Raw genomic sequence first — 20080 nt, 5'->3', positions numbered from 1 at the left:
TCCTGTTTCCTTCTTGTTCTCTTCATAGCATTTATACTGATACCATTTATTTATTAACTCCTTCTGTGAAAGTCAAGTAGGCATGCACTTTGTTTTGGTTATTCTGAATTCCCGGTGGCTGGAACAATGCCTTTTAACATAGTCCATCGACATAATTCTGTGGGTACTGACATTTTTTGGATAAATAAGTGAACGATTAATCAGTATTAAGATCAGAGTTGGAAGCAGGCATCGAACTATATCGTACCTACTATACTTCACAAGAAACTTCTAAGTAATGGGTTTGACTTTCATATTTTATTTATCTTCTGTGTTTTATTTTCTAATGTCACTTTTAGAGATGCTACTTTCTTAATGCATTTTTTTGCTTTGTTATAGCATTCTGTTTCACTTTTATTGCATTTATTTATTTTAAGTTTTATTATATGGTTGATATACATTAGTCACAAAACAAAAAAGTCTTAATTTTTAATGTTTTGTTATTCAAAACATTGGCGTGTGCTGTCTTTGAAAAATTCCTTATTTTAGAAGTAAATAATCTTAACTTTTTATGATTCTAGCACTTAGCTTCTGTGTAGTCTAGATATTTAGTGAGTGGTTGAATGAGTGAGGGTGTTTTAGAATGTAATGTCTAGGACAATATTGAGACTTTAAAAATATACTTGCTATGCTTAGGTACGACTGATGACCCCTTAGCTGATATTTCTGAAGTCTTAAACACAGATGATGACATTCTTGGAATAATTTCAGATGACCTTGCAAAATCAGTTGATCATTCAGGTATATATGTCTATATTTGTCTAGTGTCTGTTTTATGATACGATGAGAGGTATATGTGTGTGTGGAACAAGTTTAGTCTTTTCTCTGAAACTGAAAAAACGTTTGTTTTGGCTTTGTCAAAGAACTCATCGTTTTATTTGATCTACCTCAGCTTTTCTGCTTTAGGAGAGGAAATAGCAAGTTAATTTCTGTTGTCTTTCTAATTGCATCAAACTTAAGGCTTGTTGCCCTACAGTCTTGCTGTATCTTGTTTCTTCTTTTGTTTGCATTGCCCCTCACTTCCCGGTCCCGTGGTAATCATCCATTTTATTTGGTTTGGGTCTTGTAGGTCTTGATTTATGCACTTTCCAGGTTGAGAGCTCACCTTTTCCATTTGGTAAGAAACTGAGTAATGGATGACGGCTGACTAGAAGTAGTCTTCTTTTTTATAGTGATTTCAGCTGAAACAGCCTGTAGGTGCATGCGTATTGCTAGAGTGCTAATTTGTCACTAACCCATCCTTGCTTTCCCTCTGTGCGTGCAGCTGAAGCATGGTGCAGCTGTGCTGTGCTGTGGATGACTTTACCAGCAGCTCCTCTTTTGTTTGTTTTGTTTTGTTTTGTTAATGGATGATTTTATTCTTGTTAATATGTAATTTATAATATTACCCACATGTTAGGGAGTTAATTCCTAATATCGGATCAGAGAAGAGCAGACTACATTTTAGTTTTTAATGGCAGCAGTATTGAGAGAGCGTGATAAAGTAGACGATAGACCAGTTTTGAATGTGACTTTTGCCTAAAACCAATTTATACGAAACAAAGCCCGTTATTTTAGGAACATAAGCAATGTCTTGTTTTGTGACTACAGAATATTTCCAAAACATGGTCTGTAGTTGAAATTACTCACAAAAGGATAAAGTTAACTAACCATTGAGAATTTTAGAGCATTTCATTATGTGAGATTCTATCCCTCCTGTGTCCTACACTACATATGATGGTTGAGCTATACATCTGAAACCACTATTTTCCAAGTTAAAGCAGTTGGCTGTATATTGAGTACTGTATATTCAATCTTCTTGTAGATTCCAAAGTAATAATAATGTGGTGCGTATTTTTTGTGGACGTTCAGACTCAGGAGTGTTCTTCTGTTCCTCAGGAGATGTGTTTTCTTCGATGAAAATATAACTTTAAGTGGCACCTAAGTTTACAAATACGTCGTGCCTGATTTTTCCTGATGTGACTATTCAGATTGGTACAAGAATCCCGATTAGTTTAGAACTGCAAACTTTTCATTGCTCCGTTTTAATCATGTTGCCGTGTGTTAATGCAGCAAACAGTGTCATGCGTCTTACGCGACTCTTCAGGATTCGCGTGTAATCTCCTTGCTCTGCCCCTCCAGCCGGCATAGACGTTGGTCCTGTCGCCGATGACGCATCGTCTTTGCCTCAGCCGAGTGTCCATCCCAGTTCACGACCGCTAAGTGAAGAGCAGCTAGATGGAATCCTCAGTCCTGAGCTAGACAAAATGGTCACAGATGGTAAAATATTTGCCCTACATCTAGGCTTTCTAAAAGACATGAGTAAATATGATTTTCAAAGATTTCTGCATGCTTCTTTATAATTTAACTTCTGATCATTTCTGTGTCAAATGCTATTTTGTATCCCTATGTTGAAATGGCAGTTGTTAATGTTTCCATTTCTTTATTTTATCCTAGGAGCAATTCTTGGAAAGTTATATAAAATTCCAGGTATTTGCGTTCTGTATTTCGAGTTTCTGACAATGGCATTCCAGGTGCTTTGGCTCGGTAGTCTCTTCATCTCATTACCGCTACGATTCTGTCTCACAGAGCTTGGAGGGAAGGATGTTGAAGACTTGTTCACCGCTGTGCTTAGTCCTGCGACCGCCCAGCCGACCCCGCTAGCACAGCCTCCCCCACCGCCTGCACCTCAGCTGCTGCCCATACACAGCCCGGGTATGTCACCTCTAGAAAAGTTCCGTAAGTACGGTTCTGCAACGTGTGTGCGTTTCTGAAGCAGATCGGCCTCGGCCCTTAGAAACAATGGCTAGGAACCAATAGGACAAAACCCTCCTCTGTGGTGATGGGAAAATAATCTGAATTGATCTCAGCCACACCCCTACCTCCCTGAACTTCTCTGGCAATCTGTGACCCACTTCGAGAGCAGAATTCTTTTTCTCACCGTAGGGGCCGTGGGGGAGGAGTACCTGCCTGCTTCCCTTCCCCGGCCGGGCTCCTGTTTGCCTAGCCCTTCCTGCACACACGTTTGGAGAATGCCCCTCCCCCTGGCTGCCTTGTGCTCACTGACCCGGTCCCGCTTTCGCTGTCATTTCCTCAGCGGTCAGCAAATCTCCACCTCCTCACCCAGCCCCATGCTTTTCACTGCAGTGTGTGGCACAAACGTAGATATTTGTTTGGGTAATTACGGTTTTCCCTTTAGCTTGTGAACTGTCTGAAGGCTGGGGCCACATCTGTCCTCATCTCTGTGGAGTTCGCCACAGAACATGTGTTCAGCACATCCGTTCAGAGTAAATCCTTGACCTTTCAGTCTATTGTCAACTTCACATTTTTTTTTTTTAAGTTTATTTATTTATTTTGAGAGAGTTAAGGAGGGGCAGACAGGGAAGGAGAAAGAGAATCCCAAGCAGGCTCTGCACTGTGAACAAAGAGCCTGACCTGGGGCTCAGTCTCCTGAACTGTGAGATCATGACTTGAGCTGAAGTCGAGAGTCAGACACTTAACCGACTGAGCCACCCACGTGCCCCCAAATTTCTCATTTTGTACAAATCTGCCTACCTTGATCTGTTTTCTTCGACCTGCTTGTAACTAGTTGCCACATAAGACTTAAGGGTTGAATTTCTCCATGTTTCTGGAGAGCTGAAGTTGGATAGCCTAGATTTAAAATTTGTAGAGTGAGGGGAAGAGATGGTGTGGCAGGTGTGGGAGTCTCCCGTGGGGGTTAGTTTGGAGTCTTGTGTTGGCATGTGTCTGTGGTGATTTGAGCATAGGGTCAATTCTCTAGATCTTGTTTTCACTGCTTCATGATGATATACTGAATTGAGTAATTTAATGATACTTTTATAAACTGTTACACTGTTTTTGTATAAGTGCTGAAACGTGCAAATAAAGTAATATTATTTTTACTGCCAATTTTGTGCATACATGCAAAATGCCATAATGCACATAATTAAAATATTTTAGTTACTGCTAGTTTAGCCTCTAAACATAAGTTTACCTTGATTTTTGCTAGACTAAACATGTGATTTACATTTGGATAAAACAGACTCATCACAAGTGCTTCTTGTCTTAATTGTTCCCATGTGCTTTCTTAATGATTGGAAATGCAACACTTCAATATTTCTCTTCTCAACTTATTAAAAAAAAAAAAAAAACCATCTCCATGTTTTCTGAAATGCAAAGTCTTTATCTTAGAAATCAAATCAGTTAAAGATGCATTTTTAAAGAAAAGATTTTACCGTCATTATTTAAATGCTTTTAACAGTATAGGCTCATTTTTGAAAGGTTTTGAGGGGATGCCTTTGTTTGTTTTGTTGGTTGCTTATGTGTAATACAAAGATTAATGGCACCCCCTCCCCCCACCCCATCCAGAGTTTTTAATCCCAGTACATGGACTTTGAGGTATACAGCTGAGTTATATCATAGTAGACCAGAATTCAGGTAGAGCTTTAAGAGTCGTTAAGATTTTGGCAGTCATGTCTCAAAGAGTAATAATTGTAACTTAAAGCATGATCAGGTAACATACAGAGTGACACATAGATGTTCAGTAATGGCAACTTGAACATTTTCCAGAGCGGAGGAGAAGCGGTAAGTGGGTAGCATTTAAGGAGCAAAAGCAGAAAATGCATGTTGGGTCTAGATTGTATGTAGGCGGCTGTGAGACAGGCTGTGCCAGTCGCCTTTTCTTCTCCAGGTTGCTCAGAGGTCTCACACCAGTGACGTGACCTGATAGGTTACAGGTTTTGGCAGAGTAGCTCTGACATCAGTATTGGAAATGAATTTGACACGAGGGTTGTACTGATAAGTTTATTGTGGTTGGAACTAAGTGAAAACTTGGGTTCCAGGGAAATATATCTGCAATGCTAATTGAAAAGAAGAAAGGGACATGAGTGATAGTGATGTTAGAATAAGTAGGAGTCTGCTACTGAATGGATGTGAGGCACAAGGAAACGTGGAACGCAAACCGAATTAGACTGTATGGGAGCCGGGTTTGCCTACAGGTAATCAGGCTGTAAACTAGAAGCCAGGACAGCGAAGACCGGCTGTGCGTGTGTGTGTGTGTGGCAGAGGGTGGTAGTGGAGGCGTGACAAATTTAGTTTTAGACCATTGTTAGTTAGAAATGGGACACACACGTTGTTCTGACTTCTAGGCGGACTGACTCGCAGCTGTTCGAGGCTGTAGGTGAAAATCGAGGAATTGCATGTGGAGTGACCCTAGTTGAAGTTGTGGGAAGGCTGAGGTTTCTGAAGAGGATGTACTGCCATAGCACACAGAATCTCGAAGAACTCTTCAATTAAACGTGACCAGTCACATGCTTAACTCACCTGGCTTGTAGTACACGTGCAATTACATGTTCCTTTCCCTTTTCCTTTTCAAGGATTAGGTGAAAGTGAAAAAATAAAACAGTGACGTAGACTGAGTGAGGAGCATAGAATCTTAGAAATGAGGATTGTTAGAGACAAGTTACAATGTCAGGTAGGATGAGTGCCTGAAAGACGTTCCATTGGACACTAAGACTGTTGGTAATCCTCAGTGGGGTAACTTCGATGGGAGGGTGAGAAAGGGTGCCAGAGTGTAACGTGTGGACAGTAAACCTTCACTGAAGGTTAAGTGAAGTGGCTTTTCAATTGTTACCATGATTCATTCCTTGAAAGAGGTTACGTTTATAAACTGGGATGATCAGGTTGGGGGGGTACGGTAGATTTGAGAGAAAAAGAGACCCTTCTTAATTAAAATAACAATAATGAGAAATGCTTTGCATTTATGTGTCCTCGAACAAGTTATTTAACTTCTAGGTCTTTGCTTCCCTGGTGCTACCTGTAATAACCCTAGGCTCCTAGGGTTACTATGAGGATCAAAGAGTTAATATGTGTAAAGCTTTCAGAACAGTACTTGGCATATAACGAAGGGCTTGATAAGCTATTACTATTATGAAAAGTTTCAATATGGCCATGTTGTGCTTAAGATAAGTGATGACAGACATGGATCACATTCTCATTACCAATAAAGAAACTTTTGTTTATGCTAATTACATGAAAGACGTTTTGACATTTTTCTTTTTCAAATATTTATTCAGTTTTGAGAGAGGGAGAGAGAGAGAGATGGAGCGTGAGCAGGTGAGGGGCAGAGAGGGGGAGACACAGAATCCGAAGCAGGCTCCAGGCCCCGAGCTGTCAGCACAGAGCCCGACGTGGGGCTTGAACTCATGAACAGTGAGATTGTGACCTGAGCTGAAGTCGGGCGCTTAACCCACTGAGTCACCCCAGGCGCCCCAAGATGGTTGACATTTTTCAGTGAAATCTCATATCCCTTAATGGAACCTACTTTTCAGTGAAGTTGAAAATAGAGGTGGCATTCTCCTTTGAATAAAAGCAGAAGCGTTGTTCCTTAATCTTATCCTTGGCACGAGTATAGATATACTGGGACACTTGTCGCTGTGGAGTTCTGATCCAGTGGGCCCAGCTCTGCCATGTAGGAGAACAAGCCCTAACTGGGAAGTCAGATAGCTCTTAGGAAGTCCTGGAGACAAAATCCTGAAAACCTGCAGGTGACCAGCCTCAGTATCCTCACGCATAGGACCTGGAACTCTGTATAGTAGAGTGTTGTTCTAGTCAGAGGGTCTGGTAGGTGAAAGGACATCATGCAGTGTAAAACATGTGGGTGAGACACTGTTCTTGATTATTCCTTTTTCTAATGGTATGGCAAAGTGATTGTTAGGAGTACTCTACCGTTATACCAGCCGGGCCAAGTATTAGCCAACTCTGTCACTGTATTTTCATTTGTATGGGTGATGGGTGATGGGTGAAGTGGATCTCCTAGTGTTGTTCTGGCCGTTGCAACAGAGGCCTTGTGTTTATTATTTCAGAGTACGTCTCTAATTTGGGAGGAGGTTTTTGAAGGTACAGAAAACTGCTCGGATAAGGACAGTTGGCTAATTCCTAAATTGTTCGGAACAGTAGATCATAGTCAAGGTTGGAGTTACATGCTTTAGGAGAGGAAGGATCTTATGGTTTGCCTACTGGCTGTTTGGAAAGAAGACAGGTATTTGAAGCTTGTGCGTAAGGTGGGATGAGAGTTAAAAATGTGTTTGGGGGCTGAAAGGCAAGCCAGTAATGAAAATTAGGTCCCAAACAGAATGTACGTATTTTTAGCAATAATCATCTGTTTGATAATGGTAGATGAAATATTGCTGGTTCCAAATAATTTTAGAACAAGTTCCAATTTAAGAATCATAGATGGTTTTTTGTATCCACAGAAGCAAGAGTAAAATGTAAGGAAGCATTTGCTTGTAAATTTTGAGTGAAGAAGAGAAAGACTATTTAATAAAATGTAGGAGCATTTGCTGGGAGAGTCCTTTTTGTGGAGCTAATATGTATTGAATAGTGAACTGCATACAGGCGCTGTGCTGAGAACCCCACGTACGTTGTGTCTGTGACAGTGGGGAACACCTTCACGGTACAGGAATAGTGATTGAGTCCCTTCCGACAGGAAGCAAAATTAAGCTTCTAACGGGTAGCACAGTTAAGCTCTCAGACTCCAAAACACATGCCATTTTCAGTATACCATGATGAAGTAAACAGAAGTACAGGGACCATAGTGCAAAATATAACCGAAAGTCATTCTTTACGCAATATTTTAGTTTAATATTGAAACAAATCCTACTTTTAAATAGTGCTAGAAGTTTTTCTTTAGACATGTTATTTATAAATAAGCTGCTCTTTAAAATTATTTATGAGTAATATGCAAACTGAAGTGGTGTTTTCTTCTTTGAAGATGTGTTTTCGCGGATGCCACTCATGAATGGCCTTATTGGACCCAATCCTCACCTCCCACATAATTCTTTGCCTCCTGGAAGTGGATTGGGAACTTTCTCTACTGTAGCACAATCCCCTTACGCTGATACCAGGTATTGGAAGCCTTCATTTTCCATGGAAACTTAAATACCATTAATTTTTGTTGTATAAATGCTAGTCTGTTTTAAGTTCTTGTGCACTAAGCGTACGTTCGTATATCAGGATCTTTGCTGCAGATGATCTAACATTGTAGCTCTTTTGTAACAAGAGGGTTTAATGAACTTGTGCTTGCCCACAGTCTTTAGAAGGTAATTTTATATTTATAAAGTAAAGTTATTTATTATCTGCCAGGGATAAAAATCCAGCATTTCATCCAATGGCAAGTGATCCTAACAGCTCTTGGACGTCATCCGCTCCCACGGTGGAGGGAGAGAACGATACAATGTCAAATGCCCAGAGAAGCACGCTGAAATGGGAGAAGGAGGAGGCTCTGGGTGAAATGGCAACAGTAGCACCTGTTCTCTACACAAACATCAATTTCCCCAGCCTGAAGGAGGAATTCCCTGGTAATTCACACCTAGTGTGGCTCTCTGTGTTACCCACCGCCCTGAGTAGGTCATGCTGCCCTGCCTGCCGGTGGTTTCCATCGGTGACTATGGTAGGAAGTCCACGTATCAACACCAGTTTTCATCTTGTATGACTGTGTACAGTGAGAAGATTCCATAGATGTCTAGAAACATCTTGATAGAAATAAACACTACCTTATCCAACAACGACAAAAATCAGTGGCTCAGTGCAGGGTTGTCTGTTAAAGGAATATACCTACTCTTTTTCTTTTTTTTTTTTTTAATTTTTTTTTCAACGTTTTTTATTTATTTTTGGGACAGAGAGAGACAGAGCATGAACGGGGGAGGGGCAGAGAGAGAGGGAGACACAGAATCGGAAACAGGCTCCAGTCTCTGAGCCATCAGCCCAGAGCCTGACGCGGGGCTCGAACTCACGGACCGCGAGATCGTGACCTGGCTGAAGTCAGACGCTTAACCGACTGCGCCACCCAGGCGCCCCTCCTACTCTTTTTCAAGTACTACTGGTCACACTTTGATTCGCTGTTGATAGATGAGCATATCTGGTTCTGTTGAGTTGCTTTGTGTCAATGAAAAATTATCCTTAGATCAGAGCTACGTTTTTTTTAAGCAGTTCTCTTCGATGCTTTAATAGTTTTACTGTGTGATTCTAGAACCTCATGAAATACCACGTTAAGGCTGTTGACCTGTCACTTGATTTCCATTTTCTTTGGGTTTCGAAGCTTTTTAAAAACATCGTTTCTACTTTTACCACTGTTGATTTCACCCATCTTTCATTTTGTTTACTGTCCCAACACTGTAAGTTTCATAGCAATGGCTTGGAATGATTGGTTTTGCATGTCTCTGTTGTGCACGAACGCTGGTGAGGTGCTTATGTATAATTACGATTACCTCCTTTTGGTCCGATTGAGAGACTTCTCTGGAGGACTGATGTTTTACGAAACTTTTAGCTTTGGTTCTTGAAGCATCTTACATGGTTGAGAGAAGTTATTATGTTTGGCTCAACATTTTCTCAGCTGGTTAGCCCCTTCAATTTAAAAACTCCCCCAGTCTACAAGTGAGATTCTTAATAAGGCCATACTACATTCAGCAAATCCTCATTTGGCCTACTGCATGCCCGGAACTTTGTGCTGTACAAAGAGTTACTCACTCATGAACACACAGCCAGAATAAGTTGAACTGTCCACACCACTTGGCGATGCGTCCTGACCGCAGCTCCATAAACGTGTGGACCATGCTTTTCTGTTGCAGACTGGACGACGAGAGTGAAGCAGATTGCCAAGCTGTGGAGAAAAGCGAGCTCGCAGGAAAGAGCGCCTTACGTGGTATTTACCAAACCTCCCATGTGTCCTGTTGTTAAACACAATACCCAAACCTTACTTTTGTTGTCGTAGGTTAATAAAGATTTTCTGTTGCAGAAAACACATATTAATACTTGCACAACTAATACACAGCTTTGTTTTTATAGTGATTTCCTATTATGTCTTGAGATAGGATGTGGAGTTTTCTCATAAGCTAGTTGGTAGAACCAGGATATTGAAGATTGAAATCGGTTATTTTAGGAGCATGTTTAATTCATTTCACTTTAAAATTCTTTTATCTCTTTGAAAGACTACTGCTGTTTGAGGCTGCATCAGTGTGCCTCAGTCTCTTCCACAATAATCTCTCTTTGTGTTAGGTTTAGTCAAGACTGTATCTTGAAAGAGACATATCTAGACACCTTTAAGGAGCTTTTGAAACATGAACTTCGCAAGGGATTGTTAGGATATTTTATAAGGTCCACAGTTCAGGTGGTGAATTGTTTTCTCCCAAAGAGCCAAATTAAGATTGTCCGCTGGATCCAAATCCTTGCTTCCATTGTAAAGCATATTAAGTGGACATTATTATTTTAAAAAATATTTCCCGTTACCTTCCAACTTGATCTTCAGGGTACCTGTTGTCAGTGATAACGATTGGGTAAAGCAGAAACGTTTTCTGATGTGTTGACAATGCTTTGTGTTTTAGCTTGATTATACTAAGGTGGTAGTGTAGTTTTAGCGTTCCTCGGTTGTGTTCTCCAATGCTAAGCTCCAAATTCCAGAGTTTAGATTTGGAGGATTGACTTGATATTTTCCTTTTCTCTAAATTAAGAGGGATGCCGATGTTTCCGTTTTTGAAGGGTCTGTGAAGATAAGGGTTGAAAATGGCAGATTACCTCTGGGTTCTCCGGCCTGGCTCAGATGGAGAGGTGTCCTCTGTGGAGGCGACATGCGTTAAAAACGGGAGAGGGTGGGGTAGTGTCCGGATGCTTTCTGGGCACAAGAGTCCAGAAGCTCTGAAGGATTCTATTTCAATTCCCTTCAACCGTTTAACCCAACTTTTTCTTAGAAAGTTCATCATAAGTTTTATTTCTCGAAACATGTTAACGTCTGCTGGGAGATAACTTTCTTCTCCTTTTCTCGAAGCAAAAAGCCAGAGATAACAGGGCTGCTTTACGCATTAATAAAGTACAGATGTCAAATGATCCCCTGAAGAGGCAGCAACAGCAAGACAGCATCGATCCTGGCTCTCGCATTGATTCGGACCTTTTTAAAGATCCGTTAAAGCAAAGAGAATCGGAACATGAACAGGAATGGAAATTTAGACAGGTATATGGTTTTTTAAAATAATTTGCTTTTAGATTGTATTTTTGTTTTTCGAGAGGACAGGAAGTAATTCATGTCACTATTTCAGAAGATAGTTCTTACCAGAGTTTGAAAACGTGGTTAAAAGTTGACTTACCTTTGGGGCGTCTGGGTGGCTCGGTCGGTTAAACATCCGACTCTGGATTTCGGCTCAGGTCACAACCTCACGATGGTTCGTGGGCTCGAGCCCCGTGCCGGGCTCTGCCCTGTGATCGTGCGGAGCCTGCTTGGGATTCTCTGTCCCCCTGTCTCTCTGCCCCTCTCTTGCTTTCTTCTCTTTCTCTGTCTCTTTCTCAAAAGTAAATAAATAGACATTGCGAAAATACCCACCTTTCTCAGCAAACTGTATTTCAGGCGACTGGGGAAGCTCATTAAAATGTTGCAAATAGCATATTGCCCGGGGCATAGCCACGGTGCTCTGTGGTGGAGTTTATAATCACCTCTGCTCTTCCGGAGCTTATAATCTCATAATCTGATACGGGCGCAGTCTGGCAACTGGTGACCTCCGACACACTAATTTCCCGTGGCTTCCCCCCCCCCCCCCCCCCCCCCGTGACGGTCACGTTCTTCCTTAACCACGCGAGTGCCTCTTCTTCCCTGTCTCACAGCAAATGCGCCAGAAGAGTAAACAGCAAGCCAAAATCGAAGCCACGCAGAAGCTCGAACAGGTGAAGAACGAGCAGCAGCAGCAGCAGCAGCAGTTTGGCGCGCAGCCCCCCGTGGCCCCGTCCGGCTCGGACACGCCGAGCAGCGGCATACAGAGCCCCCTGACCCCCCAGCCTGGCAACGGGAACGCGTCTCCCGCGCAGGCGTTCCATAAGGACCTGTTTCCGAAGCAGCTCCCCAGCGCCCCCTCGTCCGCGTCGTCAGACGACGTGTTCGTGAAACCGCAGGCTCCTCCCCCGGCTGCAGCCCCGGCCCGCGGCCCCGTCCAGGAGAGTCTGTCACAGCCTCAGACCTGTCAGCCCCCTTCACCACAGGTGTTTTCAGCTGGGTCCGCTCACTCCCGGCCACCCTCCCCAGTGGATCCTTATGCAAAAATGGTTGGGACCCCGAGACCACCTCCTGGGGGCCACGGGTTTTCCAGAAGAAATTCCGCTGCCCTGGTGGAAAACTGTGCTCCTCTGCCCCCAGTCCCCAGGCCTGCTCCGGTGAGTGAGGCCGCGGCAAATAGGCCGTCCCCAGTCAGAGACTTCTGTGCTTCCTCCACGGCAAATGGTGACCCCTATGCAAAGCCTCCAGACACGCCCAGACCTGCGATGACCGACCAGTTTCCCAAGCCCTCGGGCCTCCCCCGGTCTCCGGTGGTTGCCGAGCAGACTGCAAAAGGCCCTCTGGCAGCTGGCACCAGCGATCACTTCAGCAAACCGTCTCCCAGGGCAGATGTGTTTCAGAGACAGCGGATTCCTGACCCGTACGCACGGCCCTTGTTGACACCCGCACCTCCCGACAGCGGCCCTGGGCCCTTCAAGGCTCCGATGCAGCCCCCTCCACCTTCCCAGGATCCCTATGGGCCGGTGTCGCAGGCACCAAGGCGACTGTCTGTGGACCCTTACGAGAGGCCTGCGTTCGCACCGAGACCTGGAGATAACTTTTCTCACGGCCAGTCAGGTGGCCCATACAGCCAGCCTCCCCTGACCCCACATCCGGCAACGAATGAGTCTTTGGCCCATCCCTCAAGGGCTTTTTCCCAGCCTGGAACCATGTCAAGGCCGACATCTCAGGACCCGTATTCCCAGCCCCCAGGGACTCCACGCCCTGTTGTAGATGCTTACCCCCAACCCTCGGGAACATCTCGCTCCAACCCAGACCCCTACTCTCAACCTCCTGGAACTCCCCGGCCCACCACGATTGACCCCTACAGTCAGCAGCCACCAACCCCAAGGCCGCCTACACAAGCAGACTTGTTTGTGCCGCCGGCCGCGAACCAGAGGCATTCGGACCCCTATGCGCATCCCCCTGGAACACCAAGACCTTACTCTCAGCCACCAGCAGCACCAAGGCCAAGGATTTCAGAGGGTTTTCCTAGGTCCTCAATGACAAGACCGGTCCTCATGCCAAATCAGGATCCTTTCCTGCAAGCAGCACAAAATCGAGGAGCAGCTTTATCTGGTCCATTGATAAGGCCGCCTGATACATGTTCCCCAAGTCCTAGGCCACCTGGACCTAGTCTTTCAGAAACTTTCAGCCGAGTTTCCCCGTCTGCTACTCGGGATGCGTATGATCAGCCTCCAATGACTCCAAGAACTCAGTCTGACTCTTTTGGAACGAGTCAAGTTGCCCATGATGTTGGTCAGTCAAGGCCTGGATCAGAGGGGAGCTTCAGTGCGCCTTCAAACTCTCCAATGAGTTCTCAAAGCCAACAGTTTTCCAGCGTCTCCCACCTTCCTGGACCTGTACCAACTTCCGGGGTCACTGAGACGCAGAGTGCCGTAAACATGTCACAAGCAGATACAGAGAAATTGAGACAGGTAAAAACACGTTGTATCTTCATAGATGTTTTAAATGTGTCGTTGCGGAAAGCTAGGCATTTCATTAAGCTGAGTAATTTCTACACGGATGTTAAAGTTTATCTTCTTATTCTGTGGAATTTGTTCTGCAAAGAAGAAAAATGAAATTGGTAAAATTATAATACAATTGAATTTGATTTATTCTGCATCTGATTTTTGGTTGTCATGAATTTGTTCAAAAATTTGAATTTTTGATCTTCATGACTCTTAAATGTGAGAGCTTTCAGTTTTGGGATACTTGTGTGGCAAGGGAAAAAAAGTATCCAAATTATTACTTTGTTTTTATAATCTGTTGGGTAGTTAAGTGTGACTAGCGTTTTATCCACTACTTTGAACGTTGAGATATTTGAAGCATTTTTCGCAGTACGTTTTGGAAGTGTTAAGACTTAAGCCATTCGTTCATTATCAGAAATCCCAGGGATCTTCGTTTCTTTCCATCCAGCGGCAGAAGTTACGTGAAATCATTCTCCAGCAGCAACAGCAGAAGAAGATGGCAGGCCGGCAGGAGAAGGGGTCCCAGGATGCAGTAGCGGGGCCTCTTCCAGCGCCCCTGCAGCACTGGCAGCCGGACAGCATCAGCCAGGCTTTTGCTAGGGCTCCGCCCCCCTATCCCGGGAGCATCAGATCTCCTGTTGTCCCTCCTCTGGGACCTAGATACGCAGTTTTCCCAAAAGATCCACGTGGACCCTATCCTCCTGATGTTACTGGTATGGGGATGCGACCTCACGGATTTAGGTAATGCTTTCAGTTTCGTGCCAGCTTTGAGTTACTAGATGGAAATAGACAAATGAAGTTACTCCTAAGAGGCTGTTACTCCTTTTCACTTTGCGATTTCCTTTGAGGTATAATCAGTGTTATTTTCCACTAATGGGAGGTCATGGGTTTTTCTTTTCGTAACCTCTGAGAACTCTACAGACTCTAAAAACATTCCCTTGGTTATTAAGCATTGGCTGAATTAGGGTTACGTTACGGCCGCAGTGATGTGGTTTATCACACCAGTCAGACCTCTAAGATGTCACCACCACATTCTGTGAAAGCCCCCTGTGATGTGATGAGTGAGTATTGTCCTGTCCCCGAATTTTCCCTTTTAACTTACGTTGTAAATAATTGTGGCGATTTCCAAATTGGTGGGATGTTTTCCTTTAGGAACTTTTCTCGGTGAGAGAGGGTTGTGAAACTAGTGGTTTTGTTTGTTTGTTTGTTTGAAGTGGCTGGTAGAAAGGTTGGAGCCAAACATGTTAAAATAGAGTGTTCCTTACGATGTGCTTTTAGTTTTCTCACATGTGGTTTTTAGTCTAATACCTACCGCCATGTTACAGTCTTATCCTTAACGTTCCTTTTTTTCTTCCTCAGTTATACCTGTTGCTCTGCTTTATATTTACTTATAATTTACCTTTAGTTCTTTCTAGAGTGAGCTACAGTGTAAATAATAAAAATAGTCCTAGGACGCCCAGGCAGCTCAGTCGGTTGAGCGTCCAGCTTCAGCTCAGGTCACGATCTCACAGTTTGCAAGTTCGAGCCCCGCATCTGGCTCTGTGCTGACAGCTCAGAGCCTGGAGCCTGCTTCGGATTCTGTGTCTCCCTCCCTCCCTCTTTCTCTTTCTCTCTCTCTCTCTCTGCCCCTCCCCTGTTGACGCTCTGTCTCTCTCTTCTTCAAAAATAAATAAATGTTAAAAAAAAAAAAAATAGTCCTACAATTTATTCATCTACTAAATTTTTACACATTATACCTGTCATTGTTTATCTCTTAATGCCTCTGTAGTCGTTCCTCTCAAGCACATAGATCAGTCTATCCAGTCATCATACCTGTGCCTTTGTCTTCTCAAGGACAGAAGGCCTGTAAGTCTTCTTCAGGCATCCCCCCAGTCAGCCTGCTCCTTGCAGCCTCCATAGATCTAGAAAAAGGAGAAGACTCTTACTCCACTGCAATAGTATTAAGCTTCTTTCTAAACAATTGATTCCATCTGCTTGGTAGCAGGTTATGTTGTCTTAGATCATATGCCTTTAGAGTTCAGAGATGGTGTACGTTATAGGGTACTTAGCAAGAATTACTTGCACATAGATACTTTATAAGTGCTTTCTAATGGTGCCAGTTTTGTTTTGCTAAGTTGTTATATTGGGTATCATTAATTTTGCATTTGATTTTAATCTAGAGTTTTTCCTTTTTAACCCAACTGTAAATTCAACATGATACTGAATAATAATAACAATTTACTTCTTCTACTTCTTCTAATTCTTTTTTTTTTTTTTTTTTTTTTTTTTTTTTTTTTTTTTAAGATTTGGATTTCCAGGAGGTAGTCATGGTACCCTGTCAAGTCAGGAACGCTTCCTTGCACCTCCTCAGCAAATACAGGGGTCTGGAGCTCCTCCACAGCTGAGAAGATCGATGTCTGTAGACATGCCGAGGCCTTTAAATAACTCGCAGATGAATAACCCAGTTGGCCTCCCTCAGCATTTTCCACCACAGAGTCTGCCGGTTCAGCAGCATAACATACTGGGTCAAGCTTTTATTGAACTGAGGCACAGGGCGCCCGATGGAAGGCCGCGGCTGCCCTTCACTGCTCCTCCCGGCAGTGTTCTAGAGGCACCTTCTCATCCAAGACATGGAAACTTCATTCCCCGGCCAGACTTTCCAGGCCCTAGACACGCAGAGCCCTTGAGACGACCTTCTCAAGGCCTGCCAACCCAGCTACCTTTGCATCCAAATTTGGAACAAGTGCCACCGTCGCAGCAAGACCAAAGCCATCCCGCCCATTCATCTTCTGTGGTCATGAGGTCCCTGAGTCATCCCTTAGGTGGCGAATTCCCAGAGGCCTCTTTGTCAACATCTACACCAGCTGAAACAGCATCTGATAATTTACAGATAACCACCCAGTCTTCTGATGGTCTTGAAGAAAAACTCGATACTGATGACCCATCTGTAAAGGAGCTAGATGTTAAAGACCTCGAGGGAGTGGAAGTCAAAGACCTGGATGATGAAGATCTCGAAAATTTAAATCTAGACACAGAGGACGGCAAGGGAGATGAATTGGACACTTTAGGTAATTTGGAAACTAATGACCCCAACCTGGATGACCTCTTGAGGTCAGGAGAATTTGATATCATTGCGTACACAGATCCAGAACTTGACCTAGGAGATAAGAGAAGCATGTTTAATGAGGAACTAGACCTTAATGTTCCCATCGATGATAAGATAGATAATCAGTGTGGGTCTGTTGAGCCAAAAACGAAGGAGCAGGAAGACAAGACTGTGGTTCCTTCCGATAAACCTTCTCCGTGGAAAAAATCTACTGCTACCGGTGAGATAAAAACAGAAGTACTGTCTCCGGATTCTAAAGGGGAAGGCAGATGTGAAAGTGAGAAGAGCAATGAGAGTAAAGACAACGTCGGCACGCCCAGCTCACAGGCTTCAGCTCACACAGATGTCAGTGACGGAGAAAAGGCTGTCCCGCAGCCCCGCGACACGGATCTGCTGGAGAAGAGAACCCCCCGAGAAGCCCCTGGCTCCACCCCCGGTGTCCGCGGCTCCACGCAGCTGCCTGCGGAAGACGTGATGAACTCTTGCGGCATAACCGCGTCAGCTCCCGTTCTCTCGAGTTTACTTGCCAGTGAAAAGTCTGATAACTCAGACGTCAGGCCCCTGGGGTCCCCGCCGCCCACGCTGCCAGCCTCACCATCCGGTCACATGTCAAGTTTGCCGCCTCCTTTAACGACACCGCCCGGGCACATGTTGGATGGTGCCATGAATTCTAACGTGCCAGTAGTCTCTAGGGTAAACCATACTTTTCCTCAGGGCGTGCAGGTAAATCCAGGATTCGTTCAGGGTCAGTCACCAGTTAGTCACGGTTTTGGGACCGGAAAACCTGCAAATCAAACCGTGCCTCTCGCGAGCCAGTCTGCACCCCAGCAGCTGATGATCCCTCCCACGTTAGCCCAGCAGAGTAGAGAGAGGCCCCTCCTTCTGGAGGAGCAGCCTCTGCTTCTGCAGGACCTTCTGGATCAAGAGAGGCAGGAGCAGCAGCAGCAAAGACAGATGCAAGCCATGATTCGCCAGCGGGCAGAGCCGTTTTTCCCTAACGTCGGTAGGAATGCCCTTGGCTTTTGTAGTCGTGGCTTGTGGGCGTCAGGGTGGCATGCGGTAAGCTTCCGGGATTTCGGTGTTAAAGTGACACGTGGACCAGAGCAGCGAGAGTCCTGTGTTTGTGCCTCCTTCCGCTTTAAGGCGAAAGCGGTTAAAGAGTGTTAGGTTCCTCCCAGGAATCAAGAGATTTCGAAGCTCCGGGTTTCAGACCTCGCTTCTCTTTCTTACGGGATGGTTTAACAGAAGTGGCAGGCATCCTCCTGCTTCCCATGCATTCTGAGTCACTGAAAGATGAATCCCAAGAAATTACGATAGAAATGGACTTACCACTGTCCTTGGTGTACGACAAGTGCTTGGCAAAGTTTGGTCACATAAAGCTCTTTAACTTGTTTCCAGTACCTTATGAATTTGAAAACAGCCAAAGCCCGTAAAACATCCGGGTGCGTCCAACAGTAAGAATCTGTAATCGAGGCACACATGTCAAAGGAACGCTTTGTTCTAAACAGTGAGATTGACGTTCTGTCCTATAGACCTCACCAATCTTGTCCTGTTGGGAGGGGATCCAGTTTTCATTTACATGCAAAGAGGTCTTCTTTTCAGTAGGTCTGTCCTTACTGCCCAGCTGCACCCTCAAGAAACAGACATGTTTTACTTTTAAAAGTGATAACCAGTTTGGTGGCATTCTTAGTACTGGAAGTAACCGCAGTTTCTTGTTCATGATGCTGCATTACTAAGGAAGCCGTTCTGATTAGCCTGGCAGAAGTTTGGATGAAAAGGAGTTGCATTGCTTTAGATGATTGCCGTCGTCTCCCTTAAATGTGGCAGGCTTCTTGTTCTGATTTTTGCACGACTCAGGTGTTGGAGCATTATCCAACTATGGATTGCTGAGATGAGATTAAATTCAGGATAAGGTTATTAGCATTTCGGAATTCCTCACCTGGTACGAAAAGCTGTAATAGTGATTCTTATGAGGATTATGAGTCTACAGATGACCTGATGTTTGTGATAGTTACTTTGTCTCTTAGTGTTACTTGAACCAAGTACTATGAAATATGTAACTTTGAAATATTTCTTCTTCAGATTTTGATGCAATTACAGATCCCATAATGAAAGCCAAAATGGTGGCCCTAAAAGGCATAAATAAAGTAATGGCACAAAACAATATGGGCATGCCACCCATGGTTATGAACAGGTAGGTGAAGATGTTTCTCGTTTCTGTTGTGCTTCAAGAAGTACGTGAATTATTACTAGTTCCTAGAAAAAGCATATAGTATCTAAAAAAAACTTATATATCCCGGGAACGAACACTAGATACTTACGTTGGTTGTAAGGTCAGCTGGGTGTGATCGAGTGCAAAATGCTATACAAATGTAAGGATTTAATTTCCATTAGTTTTACGGTAGACGTAATAAAACATCTAGAGGATGGTTGGAAGGTTGACTTAATCAGGAAAGCTGGTGTATTTAAGTGTGTGTTCTTTCAAGTACCTGTAGTTAATCTAACTAAAAGCTGCTTGGGACAGAGAGTCTTTCAACCTAAATTGATGAAGATGAGAAGATACACAAGACGATAGAGAGAAAGCTGTTCTGTTGAGAAAAGAAGATAGTTTACTTAAGCCTGTGACTCTTTTGTATTCCATCCAACGAACAATGCAGAGAAAAATGTGGGACATTTCAGAAAAGATCCTGAGTGGTTAAGGCAACGGTGAATTCGTTTCTAAAATAAAACGTCCCCAAACTGAATTTGAGTCAGAAAAAAAATGTCAAGGGGACAGTTGAAAGTTAGTGGTTAGAGAATTAGTCTTTTCACTGTTAGCAGAAAAATGGCAGTTCTGCATTAAAGAAGACCCTAAGAGTTGTTAGACTCTGGATTTCTGAAATTGGTGTGTTTATGCTCCCCAGGGTGGATTAAATAACCATTGAGCAGTCTTTCTTAAGTTTTGATTGTGGACTACTATCAGAATTATGTGGTAGTTATTTTTTTTTTTTTTAATTTTTTTTTTTAACGTTTATTTATTTTGGAGACAGAGACAGAGCATGAATGGGGGAGGGGCAGAGAGAGAGAGGGAGACACAGAATCGGAAGCAGGCTCCAGGCTCCGAGCTGTCAGCCCAGAGCCCGATGCGGGGCTCGAACCCACGGACCGCGAGATCGTGACCTGAGCTGAAGTCGGACGCTTAACCGACTGAGCCACCCAGGTGCCCCTGTGGTAGTTTTTTTTTTATTAAAAAAGCGTAGGTTCATTTACTCACCTGCGGGTTTCCTGAATCAGAATATCTGAGGAGGGTGCTGGTGTGTCCTTTTTAGTGAACACCGTGGCTTACTCTTCTGTGTGTTGCGGTTGAGAACCTGTCAACAGAGTAGGCATGGAGCCTCAATTTAGCCTAATTACCATGGTGAAGGACTTTTTTAATAAAAAGGATTATGGGTGATT

At 43.9% G+C, this 20080-nt stretch overlaps 1 protein-coding gene across 6 annotated transcripts in view; it reads left to right on the top strand.

The window, feature by feature from the left end:
- KMT2C (lysine methyltransferase 2C) overlaps positions 1 to 20080 on the top strand; it is a 286865-nt gene that overhangs the window by 230409 nt on the left and 36376 nt on the right. For 4 of the 6 annotated variants that reach the window (XM_030308865.1, XM_030308864.1, XM_030308863.1 and 1 more), the window contains 13 exons: positions 676 to 780; positions 1109 to 1156; positions 2161 to 2298; positions 2476 to 2508; positions 2608 to 2757; positions 7790 to 7922; positions 8161 to 8375; positions 9645 to 9718; positions 10838 to 11020; positions 11665 to 13527; positions 14009 to 14301; positions 15844 to 17648; positions 18728 to 18839. In XM_030308865.1, coding sequence (XP_030164725.1) covers positions 676 to 780; positions 1109 to 1156; positions 2161 to 2298; positions 2476 to 2508; positions 2608 to 2757; positions 7790 to 7922; positions 8161 to 8375; positions 9645 to 9718; positions 10838 to 11020; positions 11665 to 13527; positions 14009 to 14301; positions 15844 to 17648; positions 18728 to 18839 — 5152 coding nt within the window. The remainder of the gene's footprint in view (positions 1 to 675; positions 781 to 1108; positions 1157 to 2160; positions 2299 to 2475; positions 2509 to 2607; positions 2758 to 7789; positions 7923 to 8160; positions 8376 to 9644; positions 9719 to 10837; positions 11021 to 11664; positions 13528 to 14008; positions 14302 to 15843; positions 17649 to 18727; positions 18840 to 20080) is intronic. The other 2 variants (XM_030308867.1, XM_030308862.1) reach the window with 2 other exon arrangements.

Source organism: Lynx canadensis, chromosome A2 (genome assembly GCF_007474595.2).
Source record: "Lynx canadensis isolate LIC74 chromosome A2, mLynCan4.pri.v2, whole genome shotgun sequence".
Lineage (NCBI taxonomy): Eukaryota > Metazoa > Chordata > Mammalia > Carnivora > Felidae > Lynx > Lynx canadensis.
The sequence above is the reverse complement of the archived record's forward strand: the minus strand, read 5'-3'. Positions and strand labels throughout refer to the sequence as shown.